Raw genomic sequence first — 23,972 nt, 5'->3', positions numbered from 1 at the left:
TCTGCTTTGACAACCAAACCTACTAAACAAGTAGAGAATAGGAAACTAATTTGAATTTTTTTTTCTCCCACCCCTTGCCTCTGGAGAGTATGAGTTCTAATTCATAATAAGAGAAGAAATGAGAACTATGGTGTATATGTAATCCATAGATGGATAACCTTCCAGTAATGGAAGGTTGACTTTATCTTTCTTTTCCACAGACTCCTCTACCACTTTCTGATATTTTTCTTTCTCTTCTTTACTTCTCTGTTAGGACTCATTTTTGTCCTTCCCTTTCCGTAGACAGCTTTGGTGTGATGGTATCACTGACATTCTCATTGTGTCTTCCCTCCTCTAGCTATCTTAATGACTTGGACCGCGTAGCTGACCCTGCCTACCTGCCTACGCAACAAGATGTGCTTAGAGTTCGAGTCCCCACCACAGGGATCATCGAATACCCCTTTGACTTACAAAGTGTCATTTTCAGGTAGTAACTGAGTCCATGAAACCTATTTCCCAGCTTTTATGCCTTGAGTACATTTGGTAAACTCTATAAATACTGGAATCATATGTAGGCTTTAAAACAAGATAGGCTTTATACCAATTATTATCATTAGTTATACAAATAAAATGACATATCCCTGAAGGAGGAAATAACAGAAAGATGTACTAGAGGCCGGGCGCAGTAGCTCATGCCTGTAATCCAAGCACTTTGGGAGGACAAGGTGGGTGGATTACCTGAAGTCAGGAGTTCGAGAACAGCCAGGCCAACATAGTGAAACCCCTTCTCTACTAAAAATACAAAAATTAGCCGGGCATGCTGGCGGGCACCTGTAATCCCAGCTGCTTGGGAGGCTGAGGTGAGAGAATCACTTGAACCCAGGAGGCGAAGGTTGCAATGAGACGAGATTGCGCCGCTGCACGCCAGCCTGGGTTACGAAGCGAGACTCCATCTCCAAAAAAAAAAAAGAGAGAGAAAGATGTGCTTGTACTGGAACATTTGGCATTTCGATTTAAATCACTAAGAAATCAATAAAATCTTAGTTTTGCTTGTGGTTGAGTAAAATCGGTTAGTAAACCATTGGTCTTAACTGTAATTTTTTGGGCAATCACTTTAACTGTAAGGACAATGGATATGTTTTTAGAATTATGTAAGCTATGAATGATCGTATGATGCTGTCAATCACAGAAATTATATAGTGTCAGAAGTTTTCATGCTGGTGTTTTCCCCAGGTCCTCTGGTACCAATGCAAAATTTTTCAGTAGCAAGAAAAATATGTGATATTTTGTATCCATAAGATATGTTCCTTGAAAAATTTCGAAATGCATGATTTTGAAAATGGGTTAATTAACCTAGTCTATATTTACCTAGCAAAATAGAATGAAAATTTATTACCTCATCTCTCACTGCTGCTGTTCTGTCTGGATAATACTTCAACAGAAGCATTCTGTTGTTTTGTTTTTAGGATGAGAAAAAATAAACAATACTGATGTACTTTCATTCAATCTCTTATTATGCAATCACTCAGTTGTACTTTTAGTTAGAATACAAACTACATGGTGCTTTGAGAAATGAGAATGTGTCTTGGAGTGTGGAGAGTTGATTTTCTAGGAGTGCCCACTCCATTGAAGATGGATGTGTGCAATATTGGTTACGAGGTAGAAGTTATTATCTCCTGTGTCTCTCTGCCAAGTGATTCTGATTAGCAGGCCCACCCTCATTCCTTGCCATGACACTGTGTTTTCTTCTAATCGGCCTCTGTACCTGAGGTCAAATCTGGCTGCCATACATTGTTCTAATAGATATTGCCACAAAGTAGGTGGCATTTTGAAACTATTTCTGAGCCTCAGTTTTTTAATCTATAAAATGGTTGTATTGCATTAGATGATCCGCAGGGTTCCTTGTAGTTCCAGCATTCTATATTACTTACGTTTTAAGTTTATGGTATTTAGAAATCTTTAATTTGAGACACCCAGATTTCCTTCCTCCATGTTACAAAATATTTTTAGAAAACATAGCATTTCATGGGGATTTTCATCTCCTTATTGCTTCGCAATTAGTGGATTCTGAAACCAGATTACAATTACATGTTGTTTTTTCCACGTTTTGTACACTAGCTTTTGAAGTACATTTTTTGCCACTACAGTAAAAGTAATGACTTAGAAGTATAATCTTCCACCACCATCAGAAGCATCTTTTAGGGCCCAGTGTGACAGAGTTTCATGGAATGAGGATTTCACGTAAATTAGTAGCATATTATTCACGCCTTGGCATTAGGGAAGAGCCAGAATTTTAATACTTTTGAAGATCTAAGAATTCTGGCTTTGATGTCCATAGTACATGGATCTCCCTCAATCCATTGTTTTGCCCCTTAGATCTCTCTCCTGTGCCTTACTAGGCTTACGAGCAGTCACTTAGAAGATCTTAGTTCTTGTTTAGGTTTAATGCCAGGAGGCAGGAAAACACCAGGAGCAACTGCAATTTTAAACAAATGTTTAAAGAGCCCTACTTTCAAATTTTTGTACCTAAACCGCTCATTCTCTGAGACTGTTTTTTTCCTGTGAACATTGTGTACATTTCATTCAAGATTTGACAGTTTGGAGAAACTTTGACTCAGTGCCAAGCATTGCTAGATATTTTCAGACATACATTGTTACTCAAATTAATTGATGTCAGTGTTGGTTTCTGAGCAGTAATTCAGCACAGAATTGATGTGTTAAAAACAAATGATTGAAATGGTTCACATGATGGCCTCCGTCTTGTACCTTGTAGTATCTTCATTCACTCACACTTTATTTCAAGAAAGTGACCTGACATGACTGGACCTGTGCCAAATTCTTATCAATATTGGGAAGAAAAAAATGCCCAACATGCCTACCCTGCTGATAAAGTATGAGTGGGGTCGTATCTGCACTTAGTGGAAGCATCATACCACCCATATTGAATTGTATAGCATCTCACATATTTTAAGTGTACTTGTAGTCATATCTAGCATCCATAAGAAATACATGAGGATCTTTTTTCCGATTTTATAGGAAAAGAAACTGAAGTTCAGTATTTGCCAGTAGGGCTTAACACAAAACTCATTCAGTTTTGGACTCTTCAGTGCTTCATTAAGTAAAATACCATTTTGCTTGGCACAGATAAGGATGTTTTTTACAGTGTTACAGTTTTCGTACACACTGGCAACTTTCTTAAAACAATCATGATGTGTTACCCGAATGTCTTAACTTTGAATATTAGGTAATAAGAAATTAGTAATTATTCAATAAGTATTAATTGAATTGACTTGGTGGATGATCATTGTCATTCAAGAGAATATTTTCCCCAAGTTTGTAAGTAGTGCTATATTTATGTTGACTTTTTAGTTTCACTTTATATGTTATTAATATGAGTATTGTTAACCTTGCAGAATGGTCGATGTAGGGGGCCAAAGGTCAGAGAGAAGAAAATGGATACACTGCTTTGAAAATGTCACCTCTATCATGTTTCTAGTAGCGCTTAGTGAATATGATCAAGTTCTCGTGGAGTCAGACAATGAGGTAAGTGTTCTTTAGACAGGCAATGGATTATCATTCTATTATCTGATACAAGTAAATGATAGAAAGTAGGGTGTGGGAAATGGAGTGAACTTACGTTTTTCTTTCTTGAAATTTGATTTTAGGACTTTTAAAATAACCAAAAATAATCCTGTTACCACATGGTACACTCAAAGTGGTAAGCTCTTCTGTCAGATATATGAGCAGGTCTGTGTGTTCAAGTCTAATTAGAGCCTATTTGATACTTTTTAACACTATGCAGAGGTTCTAAAAATGAAAATAACATGGAAATCCTAGGCTAATCATCAGATTATTTTATAGTCTTCCTCCTACAGGATAGAACTGGGAGTGTTGGAGTGAGTCATCCTGTTTTGTTTTGTTTTCATTTTGTTTAAATCATTGTTTGTGTGACGGGTGTGTCCCAAAGAGTACTCAAAATCTCTCTTGGCAAATGTGAATGACTTCACAGCTGGGCTCTAAATCAGTTCATTATGAACCATGGAATATCTTGGTGATGCGGCCTTTCTGCTCTTATAGAATTCTCTAGGCTGTTGCATAATTTTGTCTCTATTAAGCAGTGAGCGGTTGAAGAAGTATCCTTAATATGCCTGTCTGGAGAACGAATTCAGTATTGTTATCTCCTCCCTGTTACAGGGAAACTTAATAGGTGTAAATGTGGATTTTCGGGACGGTAAAGACCTGACGATGAATCAATTGATTATGGAAGATATTAAGGGATGTAGAAATCTGTGCTTCTGAGCTGTAGTTGTGTGCATGTGTATGTGTGTGTTGGGGAAACGGGAAGACACCATTGATTTCCTGTTAGAGGCAGAGGTTGCAGTGTGGTAGGTTAATAATAAATATTAAATATCCTAATAATAGGCTAGAAAAAAAGAAGGAAGTGAGAGATCCCCGTTTGCTGACTAAAATAGGATCTAGCATATTATGCTTTTTTAATACAGTACATTTTTTAGGTACACAAGAATTCCTGACTTGTTCTTTTAAATATTTTTCTGCCAGTATTAATATCTCCATTAAAATACATATCCAAGCTTCTATAGTATTTCTTTTATGTATGGGATTGGTGAAGTTTGTATGAACCAATGTCTATATAGAACCGAGAGTTACCTGTTCATGTGTTTCAGAATCATTCCTGAGTTGCAAGTATATCGGCTTTGGAGTTAACCAAATAACTTCTGTTTAAGAATGAGGCTTGTTTATCAATCAGTTGCCCCCAATAACTCTAAAGCAAAGTGCCTAAAAGCATGCTACAGTATATGACAGTAAGTTACCAAGATACAAGGCAGTTACTGTCTGAATTTTAGCTATGATATCTTTATCTGTGTATCTTTATGTCTGTGCTTGTTTGTTACATAATCCCTGGATGTAGTATTTTAAACATACTGCATATTTTGGGAGCAGATCTATTCTAACACTTCTGATTTTTTTGAATGTTGTATCAAGACAAAAAATTTTGAGGGCTTCCCTACTATATACTGGGTACCAGAGTATCTAAAAAGACACAAAAATGGGGAAAAAAATCAACTCTGCCCTAGAAGACCTTATAAACAAGATATGCTTTTGATCAGAATAAGCCATATGGGGAAAGGTAAGCCTTTGTTATGTAGGTTGTCGTTTCTCTTCTTTAATTTGCCATCCAGTAAAATAAAATTTGCATTTATCAATTACACAAGAGATGTAAGAAGCAAATGTGAATTTATTTCTGATGTTTACATTATAGCTAGAGGAGGACAAGTGTTTATCAATACACATTTTCCACAAGATAAATGCATTATATATATGAAGAAATATATGTCATGATTTAATACTTATCAATTTACCACTTCAAAATTATCAAAATAGAAAAGAAAGTAGAATCCTTTGGCAAGTCATCAGCTAATTCAGTTCAACCGAACTGCATCTGGTTCTTCAGTTATCTGAACATTACAGATCATTTATTCCATTTTTCCTCAGACATAGCTAATAGTGACTAGATTTTTATATAAAAGTATATTATGTTAATTAGAATAAAATGGCATCGTTTGTATTATCATGTGTCATAATTAAAGTTCCCACAGTAACTTGACATTCAATGTACAGGTACTAAGAACGTCTAAAAATACTGTCCCAGTTCCTTTGATTCCTATGGTGATGTCTTATGCTACTTTTAAATAATTACAAATTAAAATAATAAAGCTACCATTTTTTCATTAGGACTCCCTAATCACTTGTGAATCTTTTGAAAGTCTAGGTAATTCTATAAGATGAAAGTCAACTTGTACGGTGTTCCTTTCTGAGACCTCTAGTCAAGCCTGATGATAGTATGGGATCATGAGAAAAGTGCTGTTCATTAATTCCTTCATCCATATTAGCCACAGCTGTCACTGTCTGTAATTAGGAAGTACTGTCAACAATATTTTTTAATGTTGGGATGTAGTCGCATTACCCCTTTTTTTCCCCAGTTGTACTAATGTATGATAATGTCATTGCCTCTCCGCTTCCTTAATCATTAAGAAAATTCAGAACTACAGAATTCTAGTTTCCCCAGATTTTTTGGTTTTGGTGAGACAAAACTGAAATAAACTCCAGAAACATTTTGTTCTTGGTTTAGAAGTCTGATATTCATAACTTTAATCCAAAGCAGACTTTGTTGTGCCTCCCTCCCTTGGTATATATTTGTGAGAAAAACCTAGGAGTGGATTCTGACAGCTTTTCTTTCTATCCCAGGAAACTGTGGAAAATGCATTGCAGACCACAGACAAAAGCAGCTAGGGGAAGCATTTTAGATTATTGCTTTTACTTTTTAATATTTCTAAAACCTTATATATTAATCTTCATAATTTTATGTAGGTCTGCTTTTGTCTGCCTAGATTCTCAGCCTTTCTATTGTTTGGGGAATGAATTTCTTTTTTCCTTCAAAGAAGGAAATACATTATCAAATAGTGGCTAGAATACCCAGGGTGGTAGAGCTGTGTTGATTGTGTATTCCCTTTACTGTCTTATTGATTTGTGTATTCCCTTTGCTGTCTTATTTTCCCTTTGATAACACACCAGCATGGAGTCTACTATTCTGCTGTAATCCTTTCATGGGTACATTATTTCAGTGCTCCTGAAAGCCCAAAGCACACAATAAGACATGCTTATAACATATTTTAGTTTATCAGTGTGTATCTAAACACTGCCTTTTAGTCTTTATTTTTCTGATTTTCTGTTTCATGAATATCTGAGCACTACTACAAAGATGTTTTCTCAGACATTGTCTCAATGACTGTCTTCCAGGCTAAGCTCTTTATAGAATCTCAAAGACAGAGACCTTTTTCTCCTCCATGTCCTTTTTGAATGTGAGCTTTGAATTTATTAATCATCTTGAAATGGTCATGAAGAATTATGTTATCGTTTTATTAAAATGTCAAGATAGTTCTCCCTACCCTAGGCCCTCCTTGTTCAAGGTGGATTCCCTGAGCTTGGTTCCCATAAACATGTATTCATCCTTCAAACCTGATTTTTGAAGTTGCTTAATTGATAAAAGGAAAGCATAGACGTTTATAATACCTTAGCACTCTATACCCAAAACTTGCTGAAGCTGTTACTCATCAGAATCTACCAGCTGACCTCACCGTGGAGGGGACAGATCAGGTTTGCTGGTGTGCGTCATAACGATGAGGTTACAGGAATGGAGAGATGAAGGCCTGTGGCCAAGGTCACTGAAGGCCAGGTCCCCTGCCCTTCCAGACCAACTTTCTTTCCCTTCCCTCACAGTGTCTTCTAGATGTTAGAGACAAATTTAAAGAAAAAGCAAGAGGAGCTATAAGGCAGCAAAGAGGGTGGAAGTAGAATGAAAATCCTGCCCTTTCATGAAGGAGTTGAAATAACTCTCCTCTACCTCTAAGCTCTTCTTACACCTATTGGTAGTAGTAGACCAGCCAAAGATCCTTTACCAGTAATTTAGAGTTCCTGTATTGCTCATTTGATTTTGAACTATCTTTAAACAATTAGTCTAAAATATGCATTTCCTTTGGATCTGTCTCTTCTGGTAGGTTTTTAAATGAAGCCATTTTGAAGTTACTCAGCTGCAATCAAAATTTGAACATTTTCTTTAAAAGTGTGAAACATGTACTTTGTTCTGCTCTAAAAATTGTTGAGTGAGCTTTTGGGAATTTTCTTCAGCTTTGCGGGGAAAACCTGACTAAAAATTGAGGAGAAAAAAGCTCAAACCCCAAAGGAAAGACCTAAAGAACATTTATAAGTAGTTAAAAGTAAAAGCTTAGGTTAAGATATCTGGTCTCTGATCGTTAATTGAATTGAATCAAGCCCGCCTTTATCGAATCTTATTTAATTTAGGCCTTTGGTACACTTGGCTCGGATTCATAACCTGATTCATAAGGCTATTCCTGAAAGACGCCTAGCGTTTTTATATTTAACCTCTTTCCTCTTTCCTCATTACATTGTTCATTTTCAGTCACTTGTCCCTTTTTTAAACTCCTTCTCTCACCTTTCATTCTTTGGCTTTTTTTTCTTTCCTCATTATTGTACTCCTTCTTCATCTCTTTGTTCTCCTTGCTTCCCTTATGCTAGAAGGAAGTTTTCTGATTACCCAATTATGAGTTTGAACCAGAGACCTGGACCTAGTACTGATCAGGGTATAGGGAAGCAGACACACATGAACACTTTTTGTATGCATATAAATTGGAAAGGTTTTAAAGAATTTACATTGAATTTATACAGTATAACCTATGCAATAGCTTTTTTTAAAGATGAATTATGTTATGTGAAAAAGGCCGATTGTGGAATAGTGTATTTAATGTAATGCAATATTTGTAATTACAACTAATTACAAATATAAAATTATTATTTGGATGATTATTCACCCCTCTGCAAAAAAGAAAAGAATTTGGAAGATTTTCTGCCAAGGCTAAGGTGTAAACAGTGATTGTCATTGTCAATGAGATACCATCTCACACCAGTTAGAATGGCAATCATTCAAAAGTCAGGAAACAACAGGTGCTGGAGAGGATGTGGAGAAATAGGAACACTTTTACACTGTTGGTGGGACTGTAAACTAGTTCAACCCTTGTGGAAGTCAGTGTGGCGATTCCTCAGGGATCTAGAACTAGAAATTCCATTCGACCCAGCCATCCCATTACTGGGTATATACCCAAAGGACTATAAATCATGCTGCTATAAAGACACATGCACACATATGTTTATTGTGGCATTATTCACAATAGCAAAGACTTGGAACCAACCCAAATGTCCAACAATGATAGACTGGATTAAGAAAATGTGGCACATATACACCATGGAATACTATGCAGCCATCAAAAATGATGAGTTCATGTCCTTTGTAGGGACATGGATGACATTGGAAATCATCATTCTCAGTAAACTGTCACAAGAACAAAAAACCAAACACCGCATATTCTCACTCATAGGTGGGAATTGAACAATGAGAACACATGGACACAGGAAGGGGAACATCACACTTCGGGGACTGTTGTGGGGTGGGGGGAGGGGGGAGGGATAGCATTGGGAGATATACCTAATGCTAGATGACAAGTTAGTGGGTGCAGCGCACCAGCATGGCACATGTATACATATGTAAATTACCTGCACATTGCGCACATGTACCATAAAACCTAAAGTATAATAATAATAATAATAATAAAATAAATAAATAAAAAAGATGTTATAAAAAAAGAAATAATAATTTAAATGATACTTTTTTTAAGGTAAAATAAAATAAGGCTTCAATTTGAGAATTTTAGCTCTACCATTTACGAACTTTGTCCATTTTTCCTTTGGGTTATCTTTTTCTTACTAATTTATAGGGGTTTCTTATTTTCTTTGGATGTGAGCCTTTTGTACATGTATTACAAATATCTTCTTCCACTTTCTAGCTTGCCATTTATTCTCCTCATGGTATCTTTTGATGAACTGAAGTTATAAGTTTTAATGTAATTAAATTTGTCAAAATTTATTTTTATGGTTATATGTTATTTTGTGTGTAGCCATATATTCCATGCCCAGTGGGATAAAATAAATCACATGAAAAATCTGGATGAAAGGACAGTAAGGATTGGATGGTGAGATTAAGAATTAAAATACGAACCACACAATTGTGTACCTTTCCTAATGGTAGGCCACAGATTTAATCAAGCATCTCTTAGCAACCAATGAAAGGAGATAATCACGGCCTATTGCAAGAGTCACTGTGTCCTTAATATAAAAAACAAATAGCTACTCAAATTAGCTTCTTCAGGTACTGAGCCCCAAGTGACTTCTCCTGCAGCTTGAGAAGGAGATGCCATGAAGGAAGTAAATCAGATTCATGATAATATCCCTCAAGGGAACCAAGTGTTAGAATTCATAAGAGCTGTTTCTTTAGCTTCCCTCAGTGACGGTGCCATAACATGAAAGCGTGTGATGGGCTTATACCGTGTGGTCTGAATACACAGTTTGATACAAGAATAAAACTTAGCATAGCTCAGAAAATGGGTTTTGTTTACTTCTATTTCTATAAACTGTTTGAGTGAGAGAAAAGAGTATATAATTATAGAGAACTTAAAATTTTGACCTACCTGCTTCCAGTTTTCATTTTTCACACAAGTAAAATGATACAGATAAAATTAAAGACCATGTGTAGCCCTCCCTGATTCATTTCTCTCCTTCCCCAGAAGCCACTGGCCTCATGTTGGCATTTGTCATTCCTAGGCATAGTTTTTCACTCTTTTGCTACATGTGTATGTGTCACTGAGCAATACTGGATTCTAAATATTATGCATGATTATACATTTTATTAAAATGGTTTCATTTTGCAATTTGGTCTTTTTTCACTTAGCATTGTTGTTGAGATTTTTTTTCATGTTGCTACACATGACTCTGTTTCATTTATTTAAACTACCATATCACTCTATTACGTGACTATTCCCTGCTGTGTTTCACATGCTCCTTAGCCAGTTGGGTTGTTTGTAATGCACATTACCTTTTCCTAGTCTTGCTTGGTCTCCCTCTCACCCCAACCCCTAGTGGAGTTTTCTTTTTGTTTTTGATATATACACAATTGAAAATGTCTTCTGGAAATACTGTTACGCATATGGAAATTATCTGTCACTACATGGTTTGTCGTTTTCATTGTGTTTATTTTGCAGAAGGGTTTTGGGTTTGTTTTGTTTTGTCTCGTTTTGTTTTTTGAGACAGAGTTTCACTCTTGTTGCCCAGGCTGGAGTGCAGTGGCGTGATCTTGTCTTACTGCAGCCTCCGCCTCCCGGGTTCGAGCGACTCTCCTGTCTCAGCCTCCCAAGTAGCTGGGATTACAGGCATGCGCCACCATGCCCGGCTAATTTTTGTATTTTTAGTAGAGGCGGGGTTTCACCATGTTGGCCAGGCTGGTCTTGAACACCTGACCTCAGGTCATCTACCCGCCTCGGCCTCCCAAAGTGCTGGAATAACAGGCGTGAGCCACCATGCCTGGCCAGCAGAAGGGTTTTAATTTAATGTGATCAACTCACTCATTTCTTTTATTGGTCATAGTTTTGTGTTTTCTTCAAGAATTCTTGAATTCTTCCCTAAGAATATGAAGATATAATCTCTTATTTTCTAGTAAAATTTATAAGGTTTTGCTTTTCATAGGCTTCCTGCATACAAGTAATTGATTTTGTGCATGGTAGGAAGTAAGGATTTAATATTTCCTTGCTATTCTTCTATCAGTTGTGCCAGTACCATTTATTGAATAGTAAGTTCATCCATCTTTTCTCCACTTTTTTTACCTTTTTAATTGTGAAATACACACACATAGAGTACACAAAAATATACAGCAGTGGTTTATCACAAAAGCAAACATCTGTTTAACACCCCTGTCAAGAAATAGAACTTTGCCAAGACCATTGATGCCTGCAAGTGCCCTCTCCTACCAGGTAGCCACTATTCACTCAGGTAATTATTTTCCTTTTGTTAGTTTTTTTCTCCTCCCCCTTCTTTTCAGTTTTAACACTTAAATATGCTTCTCTAAATACCATAGTTTAGTTTTAACTTGTGTTTAACTTTTATACAAAGAGAATCAAGCAGTGTATTTTTTTAACCTTGCATAGACAGTGTGTTATTTTAAACTTTTATATAAAGGATAGCAAAGAGTGTATTTTCTTTTGTGTCTGGATTCTTTTGCTCAATATTATGTCTGTAAGGTATATGCATTCTATGTAATTCAGTCATTTATACTGTCATGTAGTATTCTGTTGCATGAAAATTCCACAATTTATTCACCCATTTTACTATTTATGGACTTTCTGGATGTGTTTCCAATTTGGGGCTATTACAAATAATGCTGACGTGAATACTCAGTTATGTGTCTCTTGTTGCACACAGGTGTACATTTCTGGTGTATATGTACCTAGTAGTAGTATTACAAGCACATAGAGTAAGCATACCTTCAGATTTAATAGATAAAACCAAAGTATTTTCCACAATAAATGAACAAATTTACCCTCTCAGCAATGTCTGAAAGTTCCTCTCATTTCACATCTTTGTCAATCCTTGGCATTATCCGTCTGTTCCATTTTAGCCTTCTGGTGACTAGGTAGCTGAGCTGTGCCTGTTTACTCAGGCATATCTTCCTGGTGAATAGCTATAGTGCAATGCAAAGATGCTTCACTACAGTACCATCCCTTCAGCCTCTCAACTGCTGCTTCCAGAATCAGCATATATCTCCATGGGAAAATTGACCCTGAATACTGGGCTTACTTCTCTAGACCTGTTCTTTCCCAAACCTTGGCCTGGTAATTCTTTACTACCTTTTAGTTCTCTGAGGCCTTTAAGCAGATGTATTTTTTAATTTGTTAACTCTTCTTTTTTTTTTTTTTTTTTGAGACAGAGTCTCACTCTGTCACCATCTCAGCTCGCTGCAAGCTCTGCCTCCCTGGTTCACGCCATTCTCCTGCCTCAGCTTGCCGAGTAGCTGGGACTACAGGCACCCGCCACCACGCCCAGCTAATTTTTTTGTATTTTTAATAGAGACTGGGTTTCACTGTGTTAGCCAGGATAGTCTCGATCTCCTGACCTCGCGATCTACCTGCCTCAGCCTCCCAAAGTGCTGGGATTACAGGCGTGAGCCACCGCACCTGGCTTGTTAACTCTTCTAATTGTGCTCCTTCCCATTGATATTAATGACACATGTGACGTGTATCAGGTTTTATTATATGCGCGAGTCTTTCTCTGGGCTATTTGGTTGATCTGCTTCTGCTATACCAGTATAAAAGTTACCAAATCACTAGTTACAATAATCTTAATATCTAGTAGATGGAATCTGTCCATCTTGTTCTTTGGAGTTTTCTTGGTTATTGTCTGTCCTTTACTCTTCTATTTGAATTTTAAGATCAGCCCATCAAATAAGTACTTCACAAGCACTTCAAATTGTGATTTCACATTTTGGGGTACAAAATTCTGTATTATGTCTTTTATAACAAACTAATTGAATTATTTAAATTTCAATTTATTGTCTGCATGATCAGTTAACTGACAGGAACTGTCAGATACTGACAGTATTTTTATTGTTTTTAATAATGTTTTTATTGGCATATACATGTATAGAAAAGTATACACATTATGAGTATTCAGCTTGATGAATTGTCACAAAGTGAACACATCCATGAAGTCACCATCCACCACAATAAATAGATATTATCAGCAGCTCCCTGTGATGGTTCACAGGGAATACATATGTTCAACTGTGGTAGATACTGCCTGTATTAGCTTCCTAGGACTCTTGAAACAAAGCACCAGAAACTCTGTGGGTTACAACAGAAACTTATTCTCCCCGGTTCTGGAGGTTAGAAGGCTGAAATCAAGGTGTTGGCAGGGCTAGAATTCCTCCGAAGGTTCTAGGGGAGAATCTCTTCTTTTTCTCTTCCAGCTTCTGGTGACTGTTGGCATTCCTTGTGGCTGCACAGCTCTTTATCTCTGACTCTGTCTTCACATGGCCTTCTCCTCTGTGTCCACCTTCTCCTCTTCTGTGTCTTCTAAGGACTTGTCCTACAAGTGTGGGTGGGATTTAAGGCCCACCCACATAATCTAAGATGATTTCATCTCAAGATCCTTACAGCAAAGACCCTCTTGATAAATAAGATTGCATTCACAAGTTCTGGGGTTAGGGCATAGGCATACCTTTCTCAGAGTCACTATTCAGCCCAATGACACTGCCAAACAGTTTAAACATTGGAAGAGTTGGCACTCCCACCAACAGTGTGTTTGTGTTCTATTTGATCCATACCTTAGACAGCGTAGATCAGCTTTTAAATTTCAGACATTCATTTGGGTGTATAATAGCATATCATTGTGGTGTGAATTTGTTTTTCCCTAATTAAAATCAGACTGAGTACTTTGCCATGGGAAATATTTTTGAAGTGCTTATTTAATTCTATGTCAGTTTTCTGTTGATCTGCCCTTTTTATTATTAATATAGAGGAATTCTTTATAAATCAGTGGCACGTCCATTGTTAAGTTCACTGTTTTCAAATAACTTCTGCTCCTTCATGACTTGCCTTTTCACTACATTGAATTTATCAGTCTTTTAAAATTTGTCTTTTATCATGTCCTCCTTAAGGAATCTTTCCCCCCAATTGTAGTGTATAACATTTATATTTTGTAAGTGGATATTTTAGCATGCAGATTTTTTGTTTTTCAATTATATTATCTGCATAGTTTCACGTTTTATAAAATTTGTCAATTCTGAATACACTGAAAAAATAATACCAACATTTTAACATCATAAACATTTGTACCTAACCACGGACATAAAATTTTTTGTCAATACTGAGATCACTTGGGTAGGAATAACCCATTTATGTAATTTGGGAATTCTGGGGAAAATTGAAATATATTAAACTTTTATTTTAAGGTACACATTTATCTTAAATAGAATAAAATAAAAATATATGTAAAATATAAATTGTATACACTGTGTGATATATTATCAAATTACCTTACCAATGTTGTGTCATAAAAGTATTTTGTATAGCTTGGTTGGCTCGTAAAAGTATACCAAAATGGATCTCTGGCAGGGGAAAAAAGGAAGAACCATCCACTCACTTTTTTGTAGGAAAAAAAACAAAAATTTCAGAGGAAAAACAAAATGTGCATTTGTTTTCCCCTCAATGACTTATTTTTAAATCTCCACCGTGATTATAAACTTACGTATTTCTTCTTTTAACTCCATACTTCTACTCTATTTTTGAGGCTTCATTATTATGTGTCTTATTAGTGTGAAATTTTTATATATTTCTGATAATTTATTCCTTTTGTCATCAAGAATTTTTTTTAAGAGACAGGGTCTTGCTATGTTGCCCATGTTGTCCTTAAACTCCTAGGCTCCAGCGATCCTCTCTCTTCAACCTCCAAGCAGCTGGGAGCTGGGACTACAGCCATAAGCCACCATATCTGGCTCAAAAATAATTCTTTTTTAAAGTCAGAATTGCTCTGTGCCAAAATAATGCAGTTATACAGGAAGCAAACTAGAAGTGCTAGTATCCTGCCTCTCAGCCCTAGGTTAGAAGACAGAACAAGATCCGTGTTTTCCTAAGTAGTAATAACTGAGCAGTGGGAAGGTAGGCGGTGGCAGCAGCAAGGTCAGAGCAGCAGTGGGAGCCCGCACAGGCAGGCGGTGACTTGAAGAGGTTGGGACCAACATGAGAAGGAAAGACGATATGAAAGAAGCAGAGTCTGTAGAGACAGAAGAGCCAGCTATAAAGGAAGTAGAAAATATTAAATTGAGTTTTAAAAAATAACAGCTTATTGAGATATATTCATATACCAAAAAAGTACCATTTTAAAATGAACAATTCAGTGACTTTACTGTGTTCACGGAAACGTACAGTCATTACCACTATTTAATTTTTTATACACACACATACTTTATGTTGTAGAGGAATTTTAGGTTCACAGCAAAATTGAACAGAAAGTACAGAGATTTTCCCCTATATCTTCTACCCCACATGCAGGAATAGCCTTCCCCACTATCAGCATCTGGAACCAGAGTGACACATTTGTTACAATCAATGAAACTACATATATACATCATTATCACCCAGTTTACATTTGGATTTACTCTTTAGGTTGTATGATTGATGGGTTTTGACAAATGTAAAATGTTATATATTCACCATTATAGTGTTGTACAAAATGGTTTCACTGCCCTAAAAATGCTCTGTGCTCTGCATATTTATTTCTCCCTTCCCCCTTCCGTTTGGCAACCACTAATCTTTCTGCTGTCTTCATAGTTTTCCCTTCTCTAGAATGCCAGCAGTTAGAATCATACAGTTTGTAGCCTTTTCAGATTGGTTTCTTCCATCTGGCTTCTCCTGATATGTATTTGAAGTTCCTCCATGTCTTTTCATGGCCTCATCATTACTTTTTGGTACTGAGTAATAGTTCATTGTCTAGATGTAATACAATTTATCCATTCACCTGCTGAAGGACATCTTGGTTGCTTCCAAGTTTTGGCAGTTTTATGAATGAAGCTATAAACATTTATGTGCATGTTTTTGTGTGGGCATGTTTTCAGCTCCTTTGGTTAAATACCAAGGAACATGATTGCTGGATTATATGGTAAGAGTATGTTTAGTTTTTTTAAGGGAAACTGCCAAAACTGTCTTCCAAAATGGCTGTACCAGTTTTCATTCCCACCAGTGATGAATGAGAGTTCTATTGCTCTACATGCCCACCAGCATCTGATGTGGTCAGTGTTTGGGATTTTGGCCATTCTAATAGGTGTGTAGTAGTACTTCATTGTGGTTTTTATTTGCATTTCCCTCATAATGACATATGATACAGAACATCTTTTTATATTTATTTGCCTTCTATGTATCTATTTTAGTGAGGTGAACAGATGTACAAGTCTTTGGCACATTAGAAAATTTTGGAGCATTTTTAATTGAGTTGTTCATTTTTTAATTGTTACATTTTAAAAGTTCTTTGTATGTTTTGAATAATAATCTGGCTATAATCACTTAATATTTCCAGGAGATTTTAAGTTAGTTTTTTTCAGATAAGAACAGAGACAGTTTTCTTCCTTCTCAATCTGTGTACCTTTTATTTCCTTTTCTTATTTTATTACACTTGCTAGGACTTCCAGTTCAGTGCTGAAAAGGAGTGTTGAGAGGACACATCCTCACTTTGTTCCTAATCTTAGAGAGAAAGCTTCTAGTTTCTCACCATCAAATATGATATTAGCTGTAGATTTTTTAATGGATGTTCTTTATGAATTGAGGAAGTTCCCTTCTATTCCTAATTTCATGCAAGTTTTTATCATGAATGGATGTTGGATTTTGTCAAACATTTCTTCTGCATCTGTTGATATGACCCTATGATTTTTTTCTTAGCCTATTGACCTGTGGATTTCATTGATTTCCAAATGTTGTACCTAGGTATCCCATTGCATACCTAGGATAAATCCCACTTGGCTATGGTGTATAATTATTTTTGTACATTGTTAGATGTGATTTGCTAATATTTTGTTGGGAATTTTATATCTGTGTTTATCAGAGATACTGGTCTGTAGCTTTCTCAGAATGACTTTGTCTGGTTTTGGTATTAAGTTAATGCTGGCCTCGTAGAATGAGTTAGGAGGTATTCCCTCCCTCTGCTTCTATCTTCTTAAAGGAATTGTAGATAATTGCTAAGATTTCTTTCTTAAATCTTTGATAGAAGTGACAGTAACCCCGATATCTATAGCCAACTGATTTTTGACAAAGTTCCAAGAACATACATTGGGGAAAGGAGAGTCTTTTCAATAAATGGTGTTGTGAAAGCTAGATATCCACATGCAAAAGAATGAAACTAGATCCCCACATCCCACCCTTTACGAAAATCAACGCAAAGTGGATCAAAGACCTAAATATAAGACACAAAACTACTAGAGGAAAACATAGGGGAAACATCAGGACATAGGTCTGGGAAAAGATTTTTTGAATAAGATTTCAAAAGCACAGGCAACAAAAGCAAAAATAAATGAGATTATATCAAACTAAAGAGTTTCTGTGCAGCAATGGAAACAATAGAGTAGAAAGAACCTACTGGATAGGAGAAAATATCTGTATTCATCCAACAGGGGGTTAATATATATCTAGAATATACAAGGAATTCAAACATCTCAACAGCAAAAAAAAAAAAAAAAAAAATCCAATTAATACATGAGCAAATGATCTGAAGAGACATTTCTCAAAGGAAGACACACAGTCAACAAATACATGAAAAAATACTCAACATTACTAATCATCAGGCAAATGCAAATTAAAATCACAATAAAGTATCATCTCACCCCAGTTAGGAAGGCCATTATCAAAAAGACAAAAAATAGCAAATGCCGGTGAGGATGCGGAAAAAAAGGAACTTTTGTACACTATTGGTGAGAACGTAAACTAATGTAGCTGCTGTGGAGAACAGTACAAAGGTTCCTCAAAAAACTACAAATAGAACCACCATATAGTCCAGTAATCTCACTATGGGGCCTTTATCCAAAGCAAAGAGAAGTTATTATATCAGAGAGATCTGCACCCCCATGTTGACTGCAGCACTGTTCACAGTAGCCAATGTATCAACCTAGGTGCCTATCAACAGATGAATAGATAAAGAAAATGTAGTGTGTATATACACAGTGGAGTACCGTCCAGCCATAAAAAAAAAAAATGAAATCCTATCATTTGCAGCAACATGGATAGAATTGGAGGATATTACATTAAGTGGAATAAGCCAGAAACAGAAAGTTAAACACTGCATATGCTTATATGTGAAAAAAAATTGTAGATCTCATAGAAGTAAAAAGTGGAACAGAGGGTACTAAAGGCTGAGAAGGGTATGGGGAGGGAGAGATTTGTTAAATGATACGAAATTACAGGTAAATAGGTGGAATAAGTTCTAATGTCCTGTAGCATTATTTTATTGTAGTTCACAATAAAATGTTATATATTTTGAAATACCTAGAAGGGGGATATTGAATGTTCCCAACACAAAGAAATGATATACATTTGAGATGATGGATATACTGATTACTCTCATGTGATCACTATGCGTTATACATATTGGTATATTACTATGTACCCATAAATATGTATGATTATTATGTGCCAATTTTAAAACATTGTTTTATAGGAAAAAAGAGATCACCAGTGATTCCATCTGGGCCTGCTGTTTACTGTTTGGGAAGGTTAATTGTTGTTCCATTTCAGTTACTGAATATAGGCCTATTCAGATTGTCTGTTTTATTCTATAGGAGTTTTGGCAAATTGTGTTTCAAAGAATTGGTCTATTTTATCTAGGTTGTCAAATTTTGGGCATAGAGTTTTTCTCGTGTTCCTTGATTGTCCTTTTAATGTCCATGTGATCTATAGTGATCACTCTTTGATTTCTGATACTAGTAATTTGTTTCTTCTCTTTTTTTTTTTTTTCGTTTCTTAGTTAACCTGGCTAGAGGCATATTTGTTTTATTGATCTTTTCAAAGAATCAGCTTTGCTTTCGTTAATTTTCTTCTGTTGATTTCCTGTTTTCAATTTCATAGATTTCTGCTCTAAATTTTATTACTTATTTTCTTCTGCATACTTCAGATTTACTTTGCTCTTCTATTTCTAGTTTCCTGAGGTGGAAATTTAGATATCAATTTTAGATCTTTCTTCTTTTCTAATATTTGCATTTAATACTATAAATTTCTCTCTAAGCATGGATTTTGTTGTATTCCACAAATTTTGATAAGTTGTGTTTTAATTTTTCATTTAGTTCAAAACACTTCTTAACTTCTTTGACTACCCATGTGTTATGAAGACATGTATTGTTTAATTTCCATGTATTAGGGGATTTCCCAGTTATCTTTTGGTTATTTGTTTCTAGTTTCATTTCATTGTGGTATGAAAACAGACGTTGTATGATTTCCATTCTTTTAAATTTGTTAAGGTGTCTTTTATGGCCCATAATGTGGTCTATCTTGGTGACTGTTACGTGTGAACTTGAGAAGAATGTGCATTCTGCTGTTGTTGGATAAAGTAATCAACAGCTGGCCATTATATCTAATTGATTGATGGCATTGTTAAATTCAGCTATGTTCTTGATTTTCTGCCTGCTGGATCTGTTCATTTCTGATAGATGGATGTTGAAGTTTCTAACTGTAATAGCGGATTTATCTGTTTTCCTTCTATCAGTTTTTGCCTCATTTATTGTTATGCTCTTTTGTTAGGGACATACGCATTAAGGATTGTTAGAGTTTTTTGGAGAATTGACACCATTATCATTATGTAAGGCCTAATAACTTTCCTTACTTTGAAGCCTGCTCTGTCTGAAATTAATACAGCTACTTGGGTATAGCTACTTGTCTTTTCATTAGTGTTAGCATCATATATATTCATTCATTTGTTTTTTATTCTATTTATATCTTTATGTTAAAGTAGGTTTATTATAGACAATGTATGTGGTTGTGTTTTTTTATCCATTCTGGCCATCTCTGTCTTTTCATTGGTGTATGTAGACCATGGACATTTAAAGTGTTTAGTGATATATTGCAATAATATCTACCATGATCATTATTGTTTTCTAGTTTGCCCTTGTTCTTTATTCCTATTTTTGTCTTCCACTCTCTTTCTGCCTCTTGTGGTTTTAACTGACCATTTTATATTTCATTTTCTCTCCTTTCTTAGCATATTCGTTATACTTCTTTTACTTATTTTAGTTGTTGCCCTTGAGTTTGCAATGTACGTTCACAGCTAACCCCGGTCCACACTCAAAGAATACTATACTGCTTCATGGGTAGCAGAAGTACCTTGTAATAACAAAATACTTTTAATTCCTTCTTTCCATCCCTTGTATCATTGCTGTCATTCATTTCCCTTATACAGAGGAATACGTGTGTGTGTGTGTGTGTGTGTGTGTGTGTGTGTGTGTGTGTAAACATGTATAAAACTATGTATATATAAAAACATACATAATTGAACACTTGCTATTAGAGCTGTTATCTGTTAGATCAAATAAGTAAGAAAAATAAAAGTTTTTATTTACCTTCAGTTATTGATGGATACTTGAGTTGATTATACTTTTTGGCTATTACAAATAATGTTGCTGTGAACATTCATGTACAGTTTTTTCTGTGAACATACAATTCAAATTATTCAAATGATTTTCTCTTCTCTTGGGTGTATTCCTAGGAGTAGAATTCCTGGATCATTTGGTAATTCTATGATTAACATTTTCAGGACGTACCAAACTGTTCTTAATGTGGCTATACCATTTTACAATCCTACCAGCAATGTGTTAGCGTTCCAGTTTCTCCTTATGCTAGCCAACACTTGTTATTGTTTTTCTTTTTTATTTTAGCCATCCTAGTGGTTATAAGATGGTATCTCATTGCAATTTTTATTTCCCTAAAGACTAATGGGGTTTTCAGGTGTTTATTAGGCATTTGTATCTCTTCTTTGGAGAAATGTCTATTTAGATCCTCTGCCTATTTTTAATAGACTTGTGTTTTTATTGTTGAGTTGTCAGAGTCCTTTATATATAAGGACACTAGACTTTTGTCAGAAATATGATTTGCAAATACATTATATTTTGTAGGGATTTCACTTTCTTTATAGTGTCCATTGAAGCACGAAGGCTTTTAATTTTGGTGAAGTTCAGGTTATCTATTTTTTATTTGGTTCTTGTGCTTTAGGTGTTATATCTAAGAGACTTGCCTAATCCAGGGTGACAAAGATTTACACCTGTGTTTTCTCCCAATAGTTTTGGTAGTTTTAGCTCTTACATTTTAGTATATTGTTCATTTTGAGTTGGTTTTTATACAGATGCTCTTTGATTTACAATGGGATTACAGTTTCTAATGAATATATATTGCATTTGCACTATCATAATGTTGAAAAATCTTAAATTGAACCATTGTAAGTTAGGACCATCTTTATATGGTGTAAGAAAAGGCCCAACTTTATTCTTTTGCGTGTGGTTTTCCAGTTGTCCCAGAACCATTTACTCTAAGACTGTTCTTTCCACATTGGATTATCTTGGCCCCCGTGTTGAAAACCAGGTGATCATGAACATAAAGTTTTATTTCTGGATTCTCAGTTCTATTACACTGATGCACATGTCTGTTTTTAAGTCAATACCACACTGTCTTTTGTAGTAAGCTTTGAAATTAGAAAGTGTGGGTCCTTCACCTATATTCTTCTTTAAGATTGTTTTGACTATTTGGGTCCTTTACATTTCCACATAAATTTTAAGATCAGCTTGTCAGTTTCTGCAAAAAAAAAAAAAAAAGGCAGCTGGGATTTGATAGGGATGATGTTGACTATGTAGATCAGTTTGGGGAGTACTGCCACCTGAACATGCGAGAAGATGTATATTCTGCTGTTGTTCAATAGCATGTTCTATTGATATATGTTAGTTGTAGTTGGATTACAGTATTTTTCATCGTGTTTTTGTTTGTGGATATTCTGCCTTTTTGTTCTATACATTATTGAAAGTGAATCTTGAAGTCTCAAACTGTTGTTGAATTGTCTGTTTCTTCTTTCAGTTTTGTCAATTTTTGCTTCATGTATTTTGGGGCTCTATTGTTCAGTGCACACATTGTTATTGCACTATTATTGCACATAAGCATACAATTGTTATGCCTACTTGATTGACTTAACCTTTATTATATGTACTTATTTGTCTCTAGTAATAATTTTTACCCTGAAGTCTGTTTTGTCTGATATTAGTCTAGCTCTCTTTGGTTACTGTTTGCATGGTACGTCATCTTCTGTCCTTTTTCTTTCAATGTATCTTTTAATCTAAATTGTGTCTCTTGTAGCCAGCATGTAGTTTGGTCATTTTCCAATTCATTTTGCCAATCTCTGTCTATTGACTGACGTGTTTAGTTCATTTACATTTAATATGTTACTTTTGGTTTTCACAGCTACTGTGGCTGAGAAGCTGTTGGTTTTCTAGGCTATTGCAGAGCTGGAAAAGGGAGATGGGAGGAACACAAGTTGCACAAAACAAGCTATTGTCACCTAGATTCAGCTGTTTTTCTTGAATAAATGTTATGTTGTTGCAAGCCTGTGGTTAATTTCTAGATATCTGAAAAAGTTGATATTGACAATTTTTGCCACTTTTGTGGAAAGGTAGATTTTTAGAGGTCCTTATTCCACCATTCCTTAAGTTTGTCTCTAAATTGAATTTTTTTCTTTTTATTTTATTTTATTTTTTATTTTTTTGATACAGAGTCTTGCTGTGTCACCCAGGTTGGAGTGCAGTGGCACATTCTCAGCTCACTGCAGGTTCCATCTGCTGGGTTCAAGTGATTCTTGTGCCTCAGCCCCCCAAGTATCTAAACTGAATTTTAAAAGTAAATCTCAGCATGCCATAATTACGGAAACACAATTGATGAGTGAAAGTGCCTTTTTACTTGATAGAATGGCAAAGATAAAAAGAGAGATGAGGAGAAGTGAACATTCTTAGATACTGCTAATAGGAGGATAAATTGGTACAATCTGCCAATAGTATGACAATATATAAAATCTTTTGAGGTGTTTATATCCTTTGATCCAGTAATGCCACTGGTAGAAATGTTATTGCTAGTTGTAGTTAGTAGGTTACTTTTCCCAAAGACAACATTGCTCAAAGTTGTTAATAATGAAAATAATTAAATTATCCAATTGTAGGAAATCAATTAAAAAATTCAGAGTACACCTAAAAAATAAAATACTATGCACATGCTAAAAATGGTAATATAGATGTATAATTAATATTGGACAGAAAGTCGCTCATGATATATTGATGTAAATAATTTCAAAACAGCATGTACAGCATGCATCTGATTTTTAAAGACATATAATACAGATATTTATTATAGGTGCATACATAAATGCCTGGAAGATTAATTCAAACTGTTAGCAGGGATTATTTCTGAGTAGTTGGGGTAAAGGTCATTTTGTTTTTATGTTTTATTTATTTTACTTACCTGCATTTTTAAATTTTTACATGAACAAACAATCCATTTTACATGGATTAAAGAAATAATGATTGTCTTAAAAGATAAATTAGGAAATCTTAAAGATTAAAATCTAATAAAATAAAAGTAAGCTGAACTGGGCATGGTGGCTCAAACCTGTAATGCCAGCACTTTTGGAGGCCAAGGCAGAAAGATAACTTCAGGCTAGGAGTTGGAGTCCAGCCTGGACAACATAGTGAGACCCTGTCTCTACAAAAAATATAGAGAAATTTGCTGGGCATGTGGCACACACCTGTAGTCTTAGCTACTCGGGAGGCCAAAGCCAGAGGGTCACTTGAGCCCAGGAGTTTGAGGCTGCAGTGAGCTATGATTGTGCCACTACACTCCAGCCTGAGTGACAGAGCAAGAACCTGTCTCTCTCTTTTTTCTTTTCTTTTCTTTTTTTTAAAGGCATTTTAGGCAGCTTTCTCTTTTTCTGATTGGTTTCAGAAAGATAAGATGCAGTTA

At 35.4% G+C, this 23,972-nt stretch overlaps 1 protein-coding gene across 2 annotated transcripts in view; it reads left to right on the top strand.

Annotated features, from left to right (window-relative positions):
* GNAQ (G protein subunit alpha q) overlaps positions 1-23,972 on the top strand; it is a 308,682-nt gene that overhangs the window by 232,803 nt on the left and 51,907 nt on the right. For both annotated transcript variants that reach the window (XM_002819888.5, XM_054520078.2), the window contains exons 4-5: positions 338-466; positions 3,393-3,522. In XM_002819888.5, the coding sequence (XP_002819934.1) occupies positions 338-466; positions 3,393-3,522 (259 nt within the window). The remainder of the gene's footprint in view (positions 1-337; positions 467-3,392; positions 3,523-23,972) is intronic.

This window comes from Pongo abelii, chromosome 13 (assembly GCF_028885655.2).
Source record: "Pongo abelii isolate AG06213 chromosome 13, NHGRI_mPonAbe1-v2.0_pri, whole genome shotgun sequence".
Classification (NCBI taxonomy): domain Eukaryota; kingdom Metazoa; phylum Chordata; class Mammalia; order Primates; family Hominidae; genus Pongo; species Pongo abelii.
This window is presented reverse-complemented; position numbering and strand designations above follow the sequence as displayed.